The sequence below is a fragment of the Tupaia chinensis genome, unplaced genomic scaffold (assembly GCF_000334495.1).
Source record: "Tupaia chinensis unplaced genomic scaffold, TupChi_1.0 Scaffold000139_1, whole genome shotgun sequence".
Taxonomy (NCBI): Eukaryota; Metazoa; Chordata; class Mammalia; order Scandentia; family Tupaiidae; genus Tupaia; species Tupaia belangeri.
The window spans coordinates 4,717,137-4,730,898 of record NW_006159609.1 but is presented as its reverse complement, the minus strand read 5'-3'; the positions used below and the strand labels follow the sequence as shown (position 1 = coordinate 4,730,898).

Here is a 13,762-nt window from a genome sequence, read left to right as displayed (position 1 = left end):
GGAGAGGTTTATTTGCTATAGGGCGCGTGCGCTCACCAGACAGACAGAGAGAGACATAGAGACAGAAAGCGAGAAATCACCCCCCGGGGGGATGGTCACGCCGCAATCCCTTCTCCTCCATTCTCCTCCCGGGATCTTGGGCACGCACGCACACGTGCCTGGCGTGAGTTTTAAGCCACCGGGTCCGGGACGTGAACCGCAGTCGACTATGTGGGAGTCCAGCGACATAGCCATTACGTTAACTGCTGGTTCCCCCTGTCCTATGACTTTTTCATAGCAATCTCAGCTTCAGAAGAAACGCAACTATTTTCTAGTGCCTTCATCTTTCCCATCTTGATCCTAGTAATCTTACACTCCCCTTAAACGGATTCAGTGAAACGGTGCTGCTAGATTTGCAAAGAAGTGCAGGGTACCTATTCAATATGCAGAATTTTCAGTCTTTCCTCTGAAGCTACAGAGAACATGATTTGCACATAGCTGACCCCACTACCACCGATACAAACGGAACAAAAGCCACGTTCTGCAATTTTAAGTTTAAATCTTAACTCATCTAATCAAAATGATTTTAATTTTTGCTTTTCACTTTAACAGTTGAGGATCCACTGACCATATTTTTTGGATAAAAAAAGACTTCTAGATACTAATACAGATGCAAATCTGCCTGGATAGCAATGGGTTACTGATACAACCCAAAAAGGCTGCTAGAGAAAGAAGAGCAGCTGCAGGTACCGTGGGAGCTCAGTCATGTGGTTCAGTAGTAACAGTAGGGGAAAGAGGGGGAAAAACAAAAATAAAAACAAAAGCAACTGTTCAATTAGTCCAGATAGAGAAAACAGCCCATAAGCTAATTGATTATAGCTATCATGACAGCTGATTACAGTGTCTGCCTGGAAAACACAGGGGAAATTTTGAAAAAAGCACAAAAACCTCATGGCTGCTTGGCTGCCTCTCAGTGAAATATCCTACTAATGGGTGATGCAACATAACTCAGCCCTTCTTGGGTGACAAGTGAAGCTGGTGTTGTGGCAGTGTGGTGGGAGGTCCTTGCTGGCTGCAGTTTGAAATGCCATAGGAACCAGGTACCATGTCACATTGTGCTACGGATAAGCAGAGTCTTTGGGATATACCTTTCTGTGCCCAAATGATGTACAAATGATGACACTATTACAACTACTGACCCAATGTTAAAGGAACCATCCATGCCTGGGAATTTCTTTGGCAGTGAAACCAGGTTTACCCTCAAACCCACCTCCCTACTTCCTCTGGTGGCTCATTATGCTGAAGGGGTTCCAAAGAAATGCAGCACATGCCTCTGAGAAGACAGTAAACTCCAAAGCAATAGGTTAAGTTATTTGCTTGCTAGTATAGGCCACCTCCATGGCCCGAAGGTTAAGGGGGGCTAAATCTCACATGGTCAACCACGTAATTCCAGTTCTGGACCCAGAGACTTCAGATACATGCCCAGTGCTTATGTACCCAAAGTCCTGAAAAGGAGGAGAGATGGAGAGGGATTGTGGCATGGCCATGCTTTCTCTTCTCCATGGAAGGTGCTTTCTCTTCTCCCTTTCTCTCTGGTGAGCATATGTGCCCTCTAGCAAAAGAAGAAGGAGAAGGAGAAGGGAGAAGAATTCAATAGAGATACAGATACACAGAGAAAAGGAAACTCACTCCGCTGTGAGCAACCTGGGGGGTAGAAAGGGCTTACTAAGCAGGCTTAGAACTCGGCTCCTAAGGCCAGTGAGTGTGTTGGAGGGTGCTGTATGGCAGTGCAGCAGTAACAACAATGCTATGAGGGTACCCATATAGGAAGGTTCCAGATTTGCCACTGGAGACCTCCCCGAACATGCTGAATTCAAGTACATTTATAATCTTGGGGCTGAGGGTAGATCATGGAATGGGGATCCTGTTGAAGGTGCTTTTGTTTTGTTTAATAACTGTATTTTAGAACAGTCAGAAGAGTGCCAGAAAAGTTTCTCTTAACTCAGGACCCCTCTCTCTTGCTGCCCTCTAGATATAAACATCCTTGCTGAAGGTGATATTCGGGAAGATAATTGGGGCCAGTAGACGGTGTGGTAGTTGAGGTGCTGGACTCCAACATGGCCGACAGCATTTTGAGTCCTGAACCTGGCTTTCTTACATTCTCTCTCTCTCTGGTGAGCACACAAGCCCTATAGTGAATTTTAAAATAATAATAAATAAAATTAAACAAATAATTATTTTAAAAAGGAAAGAAGATGTTCAAGCCTCCTCTGCCAAATCTAATCCCTCTCTCACAGGGGAAGAAACCAACCTACCTTGGGAGTATGAGAGCCCTTTGAGCACCTGGGTGTGAATCGGTTGTTCAGATGAACTCCTTTCAGAGTTATAGAGTTAGGCACTGAGCAAGGGAGAATTTTCATAAACAAGGAAGTATCTGGGCCTGTTATTTAGCACATGAAATGTGAGACCAAGTTCAATGACTTGTTCAAAGCCAGATTTTAACACACATGCTTTAACCAGCTATTCTTGATGTTTTGCATGAGTCCAAGAAAGGGGTATAGTTGTGAGTAAGGCTATAAGGATATTCAGACTACAAAATAGGCCCTGCTTAGTCACAGTCAATAGCAAACTGAACTTTACTGCTGTAAGTCACGTGACTGAACGTGAGCTCAGATCCCCTGGTTGGCCCCAAAACATGCCAGGCACATGTATGCGTGACCACAACCCTGAGGCATTAGAGGGCTGTGGAAAAGGGACTGGTGTATGGTGAGGCTCTGTCGAGGATATTTCTCTCTCTTTTTTTCTGTACACAAGCTATCGTGAATGAAGTTAAGACATTTTTATAAATGAGACTGCATATAAACCCGTTGCATATGCAAGTTCATTCATTCAACTAATATTCATTATTAAGCAACTAAGGGCACTTTTTGATTTGCATAGGTCCCACATGCATGAATTTCTATCACCATAGTTTCGTTAAGTAACACCAGTCCTCCAATAAGAAGATTCAGATTTCATTCACCAGTTATTAACTGCGAATGACTACATAAAGTACAAACTTGCTGCTGGCACTCTGGTTCACAAATCACTATGTAATTACACAAGTGCATCATGATCAGTGACTCATATGTCAATTCTTTCACAGCTGTCAGTGACTGGTCACTGAGCATGTTATTCAGTTCTCACATAGACAGCAAAACATGTACTGGTTTTGGCTCTTTGTCCCTGGTGATAAACTCATAAGACATTTTATTAAAATGGATAGTCCAGGGGCTGGCAGTTAGCATGGTGGTTAAAGGTGCTGGACTCCCACAAGGCCGACTGCAGTTTGAGTCCCAGACATGGTGGCTTGCTTTCTCACTTTCCCTTCTCTCTCTCTCATTCTGTCCCTTTCTGGTCAAATTTAAAATAAATAAATAAATAAAGTTGAATAAAATAACTCTTAGTCCAAAGAGGGACTTTGTCAACAAAGATGAAAGAGCAGCAATGAAACGCAAAGTGCTAACACTGTAAGTGACATTCGAATGGGACAATGAATTACTGAAGATAACATTGGCCATGGGAGTGTCAACTGAGAAACTCTAGTATGCAACCAGAGGAACTGATAAAGACAAACTTAGGAACACAGATGAAGAAAGTGGTTGGGTGAAATGAATGAAGATATCTTAGAGGAAAAGTTTCTGGAGGAAAAGTTTCTGACAAAAAAAATTACACATTAAAGGAACTCTTATAGCTATTTCATAACAATGAAAAAGCTAAGGATAAGAGATTAAATGCTAATCAAGCTTAGAAAGGAGTATAACAATTTGCTATCAGATATGAAAGATGCTTATTCAGTATCCTATGTTACGTGACTGACAAGAAGACAAATATTCTTTGAAGTGCTCTTCTTTACAAAGGAATGGAAACACTTATTATTTTTTTAATATTAAAAAGAAAGAGAGAGACAGAAAGTGAGAAATCACCCCCCACCACCACCCAAGGGGGATGGCCATGCCTCAATCCTTCCTCCTCTATTCTCCTCTTGGGATCTTGGGCACGCATGCACACATGCCCAGCATGAGTTTAAGCCACCAGGTCTGGGACTTAAACCACTGTTGACTATATGGGAGTTCAGCAACATAGCCATTATGCCAACTGCTGGTCCCGAAACACTTAGTTTTTTTTTTTGGAGAGGTTTTTGCTATAGGTTTCATGTGCTTGCCAGAAAGACAGAGAGACAGAGAGACGGAAAGCAAGAAATCACCCCTCAGTGGGGATGGCCATGCCACAATCCCTTCTCCATTCTCCTCTCAGGATCTTGGGCACACATGCACACACAGCCGGCGTGAGTTTAAGCCAACAGGTATGGGACTTAAACCACAGTCGACTACATGGGAGTCCAGTGACATAGCCATTATGCTAACTGCTGGTCCCCAGTGAAATACTTAATTCTCGATGTTTCTAATACGAATAACAGTATACTAAACACAAATTCACTTTTGTACTTTTTTCATTTCCCTGTGCATTTATAACAAAGTTTTTTATGTCTTGCAAAAAACTGAAAAAGTCACAGAAAAATCCTAACTTTTGCCATTGACTATTACAATGTCATTCCTTTCTTCTTTTTTTTTTTTTATAAGTCTTTGCCATAGAGCACATGCGCTCGCTAAAGAGAGACAGAGACAGTGAGAGTGAAAGAAATCACTCCCCCTTCATGGGTGATGACCGCTTCACAATCACTTCTCCTCCATTCTCCTTTTGGGGTCTTGGGCCAAAGATCCAAAGATCATATGTGCCCAGCCTGATAGTCAAGCCACTGGGTCCGGGACTTGAACCGCAGTCAGCCATGTGGGAGTCCAACAATGTAACTGCTGGTCCCTACAATGTCTTTCTTATGGTCTAGCACTATGTGAAGGACTGCCTATTTTATCTACCAAGAACCAGAAGACATTGTGCCTGTGTTTAACAAATTAATTCTAAAAACGTGTGGAAAATTGTTCTATTTAATGGTCTATTCTATGGCCTAGCTCAGAGCAAATATAAAAGCTTCTGAAGAGTAGTGGGAAATAAATTTGGTGGTGGTGGTGGAGAGGAAGGGTGGAATGGAAAGAAGAAAGTAGCCAAGAGCACTGATGGTGAAGCTCACTCTGAGAATGCAAATCTCTCCGGTCCAGCAAGTCTACTTCCTTCCCCATGGGTGGGTGAGGAGTGACTCTGGGCTGGTTCTTAAACAGGCTGCCAGTTGCTCAGTTGTAATGCCAGTATATATTAATTGCCATCACAAGGCAGAGATACAGGTTAAGCTTCCTTCTCAAAAGCAATGCAGAAACTAGAAATGCTACTAAGTGCCATGACTACCCAGCTTGCATGAATAAAGTTTCTTAAAACAAGTACAAAATATGTAGGCCAATCTGTGTGTCCCCACAGCTGTGAAAATGCAAAGTAACATCTGAGACTGTGACAATATATGCTCTTAAGGACATAAAGTCATAGAAGCCTATGAAATGACACATCTGGCTTTATGAGCTGACTGATTTTTTAAGTCCGAAATGTACATTATGCGGAGTTGTTTTTCCATCATAAAATGTGTTCGAAATTTTTATTTATGGCCCTGACCAAAAAAGATATGGGCTATGTGGTATACACGGAGATGAACTTAGGAACGTCCTTGTTAAGAGAAGGAAGGCTCCTTAGGATTTACTTCACATTAAAAATAGTCCTGAGAGGCCTATTTTAGTCTCGAGAGGCCAACAGCTTCACAATAACAACAGGCAACGTCTATTATTACTTTGTGCTAGGCGTGATGCTGAGGATTTTACATATGAAAAAAGTTTTATTATGTTTTTAATAAAAGTTTACTTTTTTTTAGGTTTATTTCCTCTGAGTGAGAGGAACGAAGCACCCCAGCAAGGTCCTGATACCACACTCCACCCCCAACCTCAGCTAGTCCCAGATCATGGGTACACTCACACCCATGTACTGGGGAGGCCTCCAGACGCATACACTGGACCTTCCCACATGGGCCAACCTCAGAGAGAGTTGTATTTTACTGCTCTGCCACCAACTACCCCCTGTATTATCTTTTCTGATCCTCATAAAACCAGGAAATAAAGTTACTCCTACCATTATCATTTTATGTATGTGAAAACAAACTTATATTATTTAGGTAATCATGAGGGAGCTTGGATTTGAACTCAGGTAGATAAATCTGAGCTGACATTCTTAACTATTAAGCTATGATTATTAAATCACTTTTTCCAGATCCTTAACTACATGCCCTCTGGAGGACCATAGAGACGACTCATTTTTAAATAACCATACAAAGTGAGTAATGTAAATCTCATCTATAAATGAGGAAACCGAAAAGAATAAAGCTCAGTGGTTTCACAAGGTGGTATGGTTTACGATTGGTGAAAGCAGGATTCGGCATTTAAGTTTAATTATTTCAGAATCGCAGACTGCCTCCCTGGATGAGAACTAGGCTCTCCCAGAGCTGGCACTGACTCCAACAGGATCCAGGCATTTCTAGAACCTGCTTAAGTCTGCAAGCATTTCACATTCCTGAATATCTCTGTCTCTCCCTCTCTCTCGTTACAGCAACCCAGAATCCAACAGCTCAGATGAGACAGGCTTACTATGAAGAGCTAGCAGAGAATCAACATCGAGGAGTATGGTTTGGCAGCTGAGGTGGAAGAAGAGAAAAACTTGCTGATGATTTCTCCCCCAGAACGACAGACAAGGAAACAGCAGCCCTAGAAGATAGGTGCAAGCCGTGAGTGCTGAGAAATGGAAGCATTGTTGTTCCAGGAAGCAAAGGGACGGTCTGGAGCCTCTTTCCATTTTCCTGGCCACATTTCCCCTACATGGTCTGTCAAGAGAAATGCGTCTGAGAAAAGCAGCACAGTTCTCACCACAGCTCCTGAGCCAGTTTCCAGAGGGTTTCAGCATAGCAGGCAGCTGCTCCCCAAATTCAGCAGTTTCCCTCCTCCTGGTTGAGCTACGCATCAACTCTGCCCGGCCAGCACACACCTCTTGACGCTCTGAGTAGTAGCCAGAGGCTTAGAAGAGAAGCAGGTGGGGCGGCCTTCCTGAGCCAGTAGTAGAGCTAGTTTAAGATCTTTGCAACACAAAAGGCTGATTTAAGAGACGGGTTACTTTCCCCATTCCACCCTTTTCAAGAGCAGTAAGGAATCAGTTTCCAGGTGTTGAGTGTTTCACTCACTCTTTCTTTCACTTCTCAGGTTAAAAAAAAAAAACAAAAAACAAAACAAAAAAACCCCTACAAGTCTGAAAGGGAGAGCCTGCCAAGGGAACCCACTAAAGGGAGCTAGGAAGATGTCTGATCTCAAATCCCTTCCCAATCCCCCCGACCCCCCTGCTAGGTGCTGGTGGTTAAAATTCCAACTCTGAAGTATTAGACTATTATCTTCGTTTCAAATGTCGAAATGAAAATGAAAACAGTAAGCATAGTTATTCGCAAAATAATGTCAATTCTTCAGCTGGCAGGTTGGAATCTGCTGGCTTTCCTGGGCCAAGAAATGTCTGCTTAAATCAGCCCTTAAGGGAAAAGAGTATTCAAACAGAGAAGATTTAGGGAAGTGGACCTTACTCATTTCACTTTCTTCCTGTGGCAAACAAAACTAAGAAACTAGGTCCCCTTAATCTGAAGAATTAATCCCTCTCTTCATTACTTTTAAAACAAGAAACCTTCTAATGCCAACACCAAGATCTTGTTTAGTTTTTCTTCACATTTAGGGATAAATAGCTAGAATTTAAAAATCAGGATGGTTTTCATTCTTCCCTAACAGGTTTTTCCAAAAATGGTTAAAGACACTTGTTTTGCTCTGTGCAGTACACGCAAGGTGTAGATACTGCTATTCATGTATCGACTGATTGATCACTTGCTATGTGGAGCCCAGACATTTTCATTTCCCCCCTCAACTATTGATCTTGTTGCAATTCAATTTAATATGGCACTGTTTCCCTGCCCTATCTGTTGCTACTGCTCAGATGTTGTGGTCACCATGGTAACTGCCCACTCATTCTCTCTGTTATTTCATTTATCAGATTTAAAGTGCACAGGCTAAAAAAAAATTTTTTTTTGGTTTCTTGTTTAAAACTCAGTTGTGAATGTGTCCATCAGAAACAAATTATCACTAGGAAAACAAATGTGAGAGCTGAATTTGTTCACCGGCTCAACCATTTAAAAATTTTCAAAGTAGTTTTTAGGGATAAAATGAGGTTATTAATGTTTCTAATTGGTCTTGACAGCATGGCTATGTTGATGGGATTTAAAGAAGTGAATGTCTCCAGAGTTTTACATTGTGTCATAAAATTAAGCAAGGGCCATTTAAATTACATCTATGGATGTGGGAGTGCATTTTTCTATATAAATTTCACTCCCTTCCACACAAAAATATTATAAAAAAAAGTTTTAAAAAAAGAATGTTTTGACCAAGTTCTTTGCTCATTCACTTTACAATTAGTTATTGAATCTGTCAATCATAGTTCAAGATGACAAGGGAGTGTGCTAAAATCAGAGGAGCCACAGAGCTAGGCAGGGAGGCAGATAATCAAACTCTCCAGGCGGATGAGGGCTGTAGGACTGTAGATGTATAGATCGGCTCTCTGCTAAGTACAGGTGTTTGCCCACCACTGCCAAATCAGTCAGCCACAAGTGAGACTTGATCTCTAGGTCAAGTCAGTGACTGCAGACTCTGTGAGATGTCAGATCTGCTTTTAAAAGAAAATCACACTGAAGGATTTTTTATCATGAAGCTTCTTTGTCTCCAAGTATCCTGCCCCTTTGAGCTCCTAGAAACAGACAGTAATAACTTCTGCAATGGAAATCCATGAATGTCTGTTTCATTCAAGATAGATGTCTTACCTCTTTCCAGTCACCACATGGATACAAAACAACTGCAAAATGAATCTCTCACCATTGCAAGATGCTTCTACTTTCAGTAGAGAACTTCTGATATGCAGGGACCAAGATTGCCCATTTTCTCTGCTCTTGGAGGGTGAGAGTCTGCATTGTTTTAACAATATAGGGGGACCAGCAGATAGCATAGCAGTTACATGACTAGACTCCCACGTAGTCTACCACAGTTCAATTTCTGGGCCCAATGTATTCCAACTCATGCAAGGTATGTGTGTGTGTGCCCAAAATCCCTCTAAAAGACTGGAGGAGAGGATATCGCAGCGTGGTCATCCCCCCACTCCTCTGGGGGGGGTTGATTTCTTACTTTCCCTCTCACTGTCTCTTTCTCTCTCTCTGGCAAGTACATATGCCCTAAAGTAAAAACCTCTGAAAGAAAGAAAGAAAGAAAGAAAGAAAGAAAGAAAGAAAGAAAGAAAGAAAAAAAGAAAAGAAAAGAAAAGAAAAGAAAAGAAAAGAAAAGAAAAGAAAAGAAAAGAAAAGAAAAGAAAAGAAAAGAAAAGAAAAGAAAAGAAAAGAAAAGAAAAGAAAAGAAAAGAAAAGAAAAGAAAAGAAAAGAAAAGAAAAGAAAAGAAAAGAAAAAGAAAAGGATAGCCCCTCCCTGTGTTCAAACTGAACAAGCTTATTTTCAGCCTCTGCACAGGGAATCTCAGCCAACATGATGAACAAATCTACTTATTCCCTGGACGAAATTCCCTGGGGACAGATTTTTGAGGATGCCACTACTTGGTAAGCTACACAGAACACTCTGAACCAACAAGAGACTTGAGGGACTCAGGATTTCAGAGACTGTCCTCCCTAGAGGCCACAGTTACTGATATTCAAAACCATTTTCAGCTGGTTCTTCTTCACCTTCCACTCCCCTTACCCAAGACTGATGTTGTATGCAAGGACGAGTTTTACATGGAAGCTCATAGAAAACTAGTGCTATAAGATGTCTCAGGAACATGAATGGTACAAATGCTGACATCTGGAATAGCCATCATCACTTTGCTCCCTTGGCCCCTCCTCTGGCTGTCTCTCCCTCTGTAGAAACTTCCAGGGCTTCTTCATGGCTTTTCCAAAGCTCTTTACTTCAAATTCTATCCAGAAGTCTTTCCATATCTAACATATTCCATACAAGTTGGGGGGGGGGAAGGTGGGGAAGATGTGTGGTACCTAAGTGATCAGATTTATGATCTGATCAAAGCATAAGGCTGAGGAATATGGAGACTTGGTCCTAATCCCACCTTGGCCAGATCCAAAGGGGTTATTTTAGGCAAGTCACGTACTCTTGTTTTTTTCAATTTAACACGCTAAATATTTAAAGGGCTCAAACAAGGGAAAACGCTCTGTGATGTTAAAAATTTAGTATGCGTGTTGGATGCCACAGAACTATTATATAGTTAAAGTCACACTATAGATTTGAGAAGGTTTTCAGACAGAACAATGAATTTTAGAGGTCATAAAGTCTCTGGTTAGTAATGTCACAGTTCTGGTAATCTAAGCTAGAAACCTCAGCCTCAACTCTCAATTCCACATCTGGATATCAAATCCCATTGATTCTACCTCCAAAATATCTTAGTCTGTCTGTCCCTTTTCACTGCCACAGTATGGGCTCTCTCTAAACTTGTTCCCTCAATGTATCAACCACATTAGAGGGCTATTGTTAAAATGTTCATCTGATCTTGGGGCCAGCAGGTGGCATCATGGCTAAGGTGCTGGATTCACATATGACCAACCATGGTTCAAGTCCTGGACTCAGTGGCTTAAAAATCATATCATGCAATATATATGCCCAAAATCCCAGGAGGAGAATGGAGAAGAGATTGTGATGTGGTCATCCCCCCACTGGCAGGGACAGGGCGCGACTTTCACTTTCTGTTTCTCTCTCTCTGGTGAGCACATGCACCCTATGGCAAAACCCTTTTTCTCTTCTCTGTTAAAATCCTTTGCTAACTTCCTACCAGCTACAGCATAAGCCTGTGTTCTTAGAGAAGTATATAACTCCTTTACAAGTGTGCTCTCCTAATGGTCTCCTCTCACCAATTTTTTCCTGGACAATGTGGTGACTTTGCACATACAATATTTTCCTTTTTGTCTATTCACTGGTTACATTTTTCTAAAACACAGTCAACCACTGTTGCCCCAGGAGTCCACTTGAACTTCACAGACTAAGTTAATGACCACTGCCCTATTCCCATGTCCCTCCTATTCCAACATTTCTCAGGTTATTCTGTAACGGTTTGGATCCTTGTTTGGATGAGGTATTACTAGAACAATCCAGAGTAGCATTTCTGGTGGCCTAGTTTCAATAAATCAAGGAAGACTCAGCACAACTCTCTGGACAAACTGAATAGCTCTTGGTTCAGAAACCACCTCTACCTACTTCCAGCAATAACCTCCATCATGCCAGAAATACCCTTGTCTGAGATCTGAATCATAGGGTTCCTCTCCATGAAACAGGTTCACTTTCCAGAAATCCATATGGTTCCTGCATTTTAACTTAAAGCTCAACAGGGACTTTATAGCCCTTACATAGTATTAGCGAAATTATACTGCACTGTTGCCTGGCTCAGGAATAAATGGAGATTGGTAGAATATTGTCACCTTGTGTTTTGTCCTTTTCTTCTACAGCACAGGCATGGTTATAACAAATTTTACTTCCAGGTAACTGGTGGTAACTGCCACAGTACTCAACCATAAAGATCTCAGTAAATTATATTAGGCAAAGTTAATTTAGGAACAGTTTTATCCAGGATAGGTTTGTAAATCTACAAAGCATATCTTTCATAATGGATCAACTGCTTAAGTAGTCAAGTTAGAAGGCTTAAATTCTCCTGAAAATTTGACACTCATTGCCATTAAGGGTAGCATTATAAGTTATTCTGTAGTCACTCAATACAATATTTACTATTGGAAAACTTCCATTCAGATCCCAAACAAAGAAGGGACAAGGAACCTTATTAGGTAGAAATTTCATATGGTACACTAGTATGTAAATCATAGTTAATGAATCAAAAAACAAAAGTGAGGTTTTCCAAAAAATCATATTTAAACTGTAGTAACCTCTGTATGGGATAGCCCAAGTCTTCTTGGAGAAGAAAAACCAAAACAAAAAATGCCCCACATCTCCCAGCTTGGTCATGCCTAGCCATACAGGACTTGTGACTGTTCCTTCGCCTCTGAGACAGGGCACTTGTACCTGAAGGTTTGGGCACAGTACACACTTCAAAGATCTGCCAAAACTGACTATTCATCACTTTATTTTGCATTAAGTATTTTGGTCATTCCCTTCTAGGTATTTTTCATTGAATTTTTTTTATAGATTTAAAAAATTATTTAATTTAATGTTATTTATTTATTTTTAAATTTGACCAGAGACAGACACAGAGAGAGAGGGAAAATGAGAAAGCAAGCCACCAGCTCTGGGACTCAAACCGCAGTTAAGAATATGAGAGTCCAGAGCCCTTACCCACCATGCCACCTGCTGGCCCTTCCTTAACTATTAATAGCTATTTGTCAAGAATGTTTTTGAGTCCTTTAAAATTTAACTTAGTAGATATATTGTAAATTATCCATTTCACATAGTTGAAAATTTCTGATATAGTGTTTCATATTTTAAGAATAGATATAATATATATTATTATAAAATAATTATTTTATTTAATTTTTTTTTTCATTTGACTAGAGAGACAGAGAGACAGACAGGGAAAGTGAGATAGCAAGCCACCAAGTCCAGGACTCAAACTGTAGTCAACTATGTGGGAATCCAGTGCCTTAACCACCATACCACCTGCTGGCCCTAAGAATGTATGTTAAACCTTTGATATATGATAGTGGAAACCAGAATATGTCACCCCAAAATATGAACTGTTTAGTTGAAGAAGCAGATGTAGAAAGCTCTCTGCTCTCCTCTATTAGACTAAAAGTAGGACAGACTTTCCAAGACTAACATTACCTACCTGCCTACCCCTTTCTTCGAAGGAGAATGAAAGTTACCCATGGAAGACAGCTTTGAAGGTTACTGACCTGGCACAGTACCAGAGGAATCTACATTAAAATGCTCTACTAATTAGCCTTAGTACTTTTTGTCTTTCCTAAAACCGTACCTCTACTATTACTATCTGCTATTTACCTGCCTTTCCTAAAATTATAGCTCCAGTCTGTAGAGACTCAAAATCATTGTCCTGTGTCTTGCCACTTCTCTAAGAATTTACTGTTCATTGCTGCAGATACTATATAAACTGGACTTCAAAGTCACTTCTTTGAGAACTACTCATCCCCTGGGGGTCTCCCATATATAAATACATAAATATATTACGAATATACATATACATAAAATACATGTGTTAATAACAATTTTGTTTTGGGGTCAGCAGATGGCAGCTGGATCCCACATGGCCAACTTCGTGGTTCAAGTCCTGGACCTGGTGGCTTAAAAAACACTTTGTGTGTGCGCATGCCCAAAATCCTGAGTGGAGAATGGAGGAGTGGCATGGCCAACCTCCTCGGCGGGGGAGGGGGGGTGATTTTTTACTTCTACTCTCTCTGTCTGTCTCTGGTGAGAACATGTGCCCCGTAGCTAGCTAAACAAACAAACAAACAAAATCATTAAATAAATGTTATGTATGTGTTCTTGAATTAATCTGTCTTTTTTTTTAACAGAGTGTCCATTTCAACTAAAAACCTATGGGGGATATTCTTCTGTTCCTTGCATGATAATCCTAATCATTTAAATGACTATATTAGCAAGCGTCAGAAATCCTAAATTACAGTCATTACAGGTAGGCTAGTGGTTACGAGTTTATTCTCAAGAGTTCGTACACTGGCATTATTTCTTTTCAGTTTTTTCTTTCTTTTTTTTTTTTTAATTTTTTTATT

The 13,762-nt window shown here is 40.7% G+C and overlaps 1 protein-coding gene across 12 annotated transcripts in view; it reads right to left on the bottom strand.

Annotated features, from left to right (window-relative positions):
- DLG2 (discs large MAGUK scaffold protein 2) overlaps positions 1-13,762 on the bottom strand; it is a 1,612,020-nt gene that overhangs the window by 275,004 nt on the left and 1,323,254 nt on the right. The window contains exon 1 of one of the 12 annotated variants that reach the window (XM_006144963.3): positions 6,873-7,007. The exons of the other annotated variants lie outside the window; for them this stretch is intronic. Within the exon in view, the coding sequence (XP_006145025.1) occupies positions 6,873-6,966 (94 nt within the window). The 5' untranslated portion in view covers positions 6,967-7,007. Of the gene's footprint in view, positions 1-6,872; positions 7,008-13,762 lie in introns of those variants that run through there. 12 annotated transcript variants of the gene reach the window in all.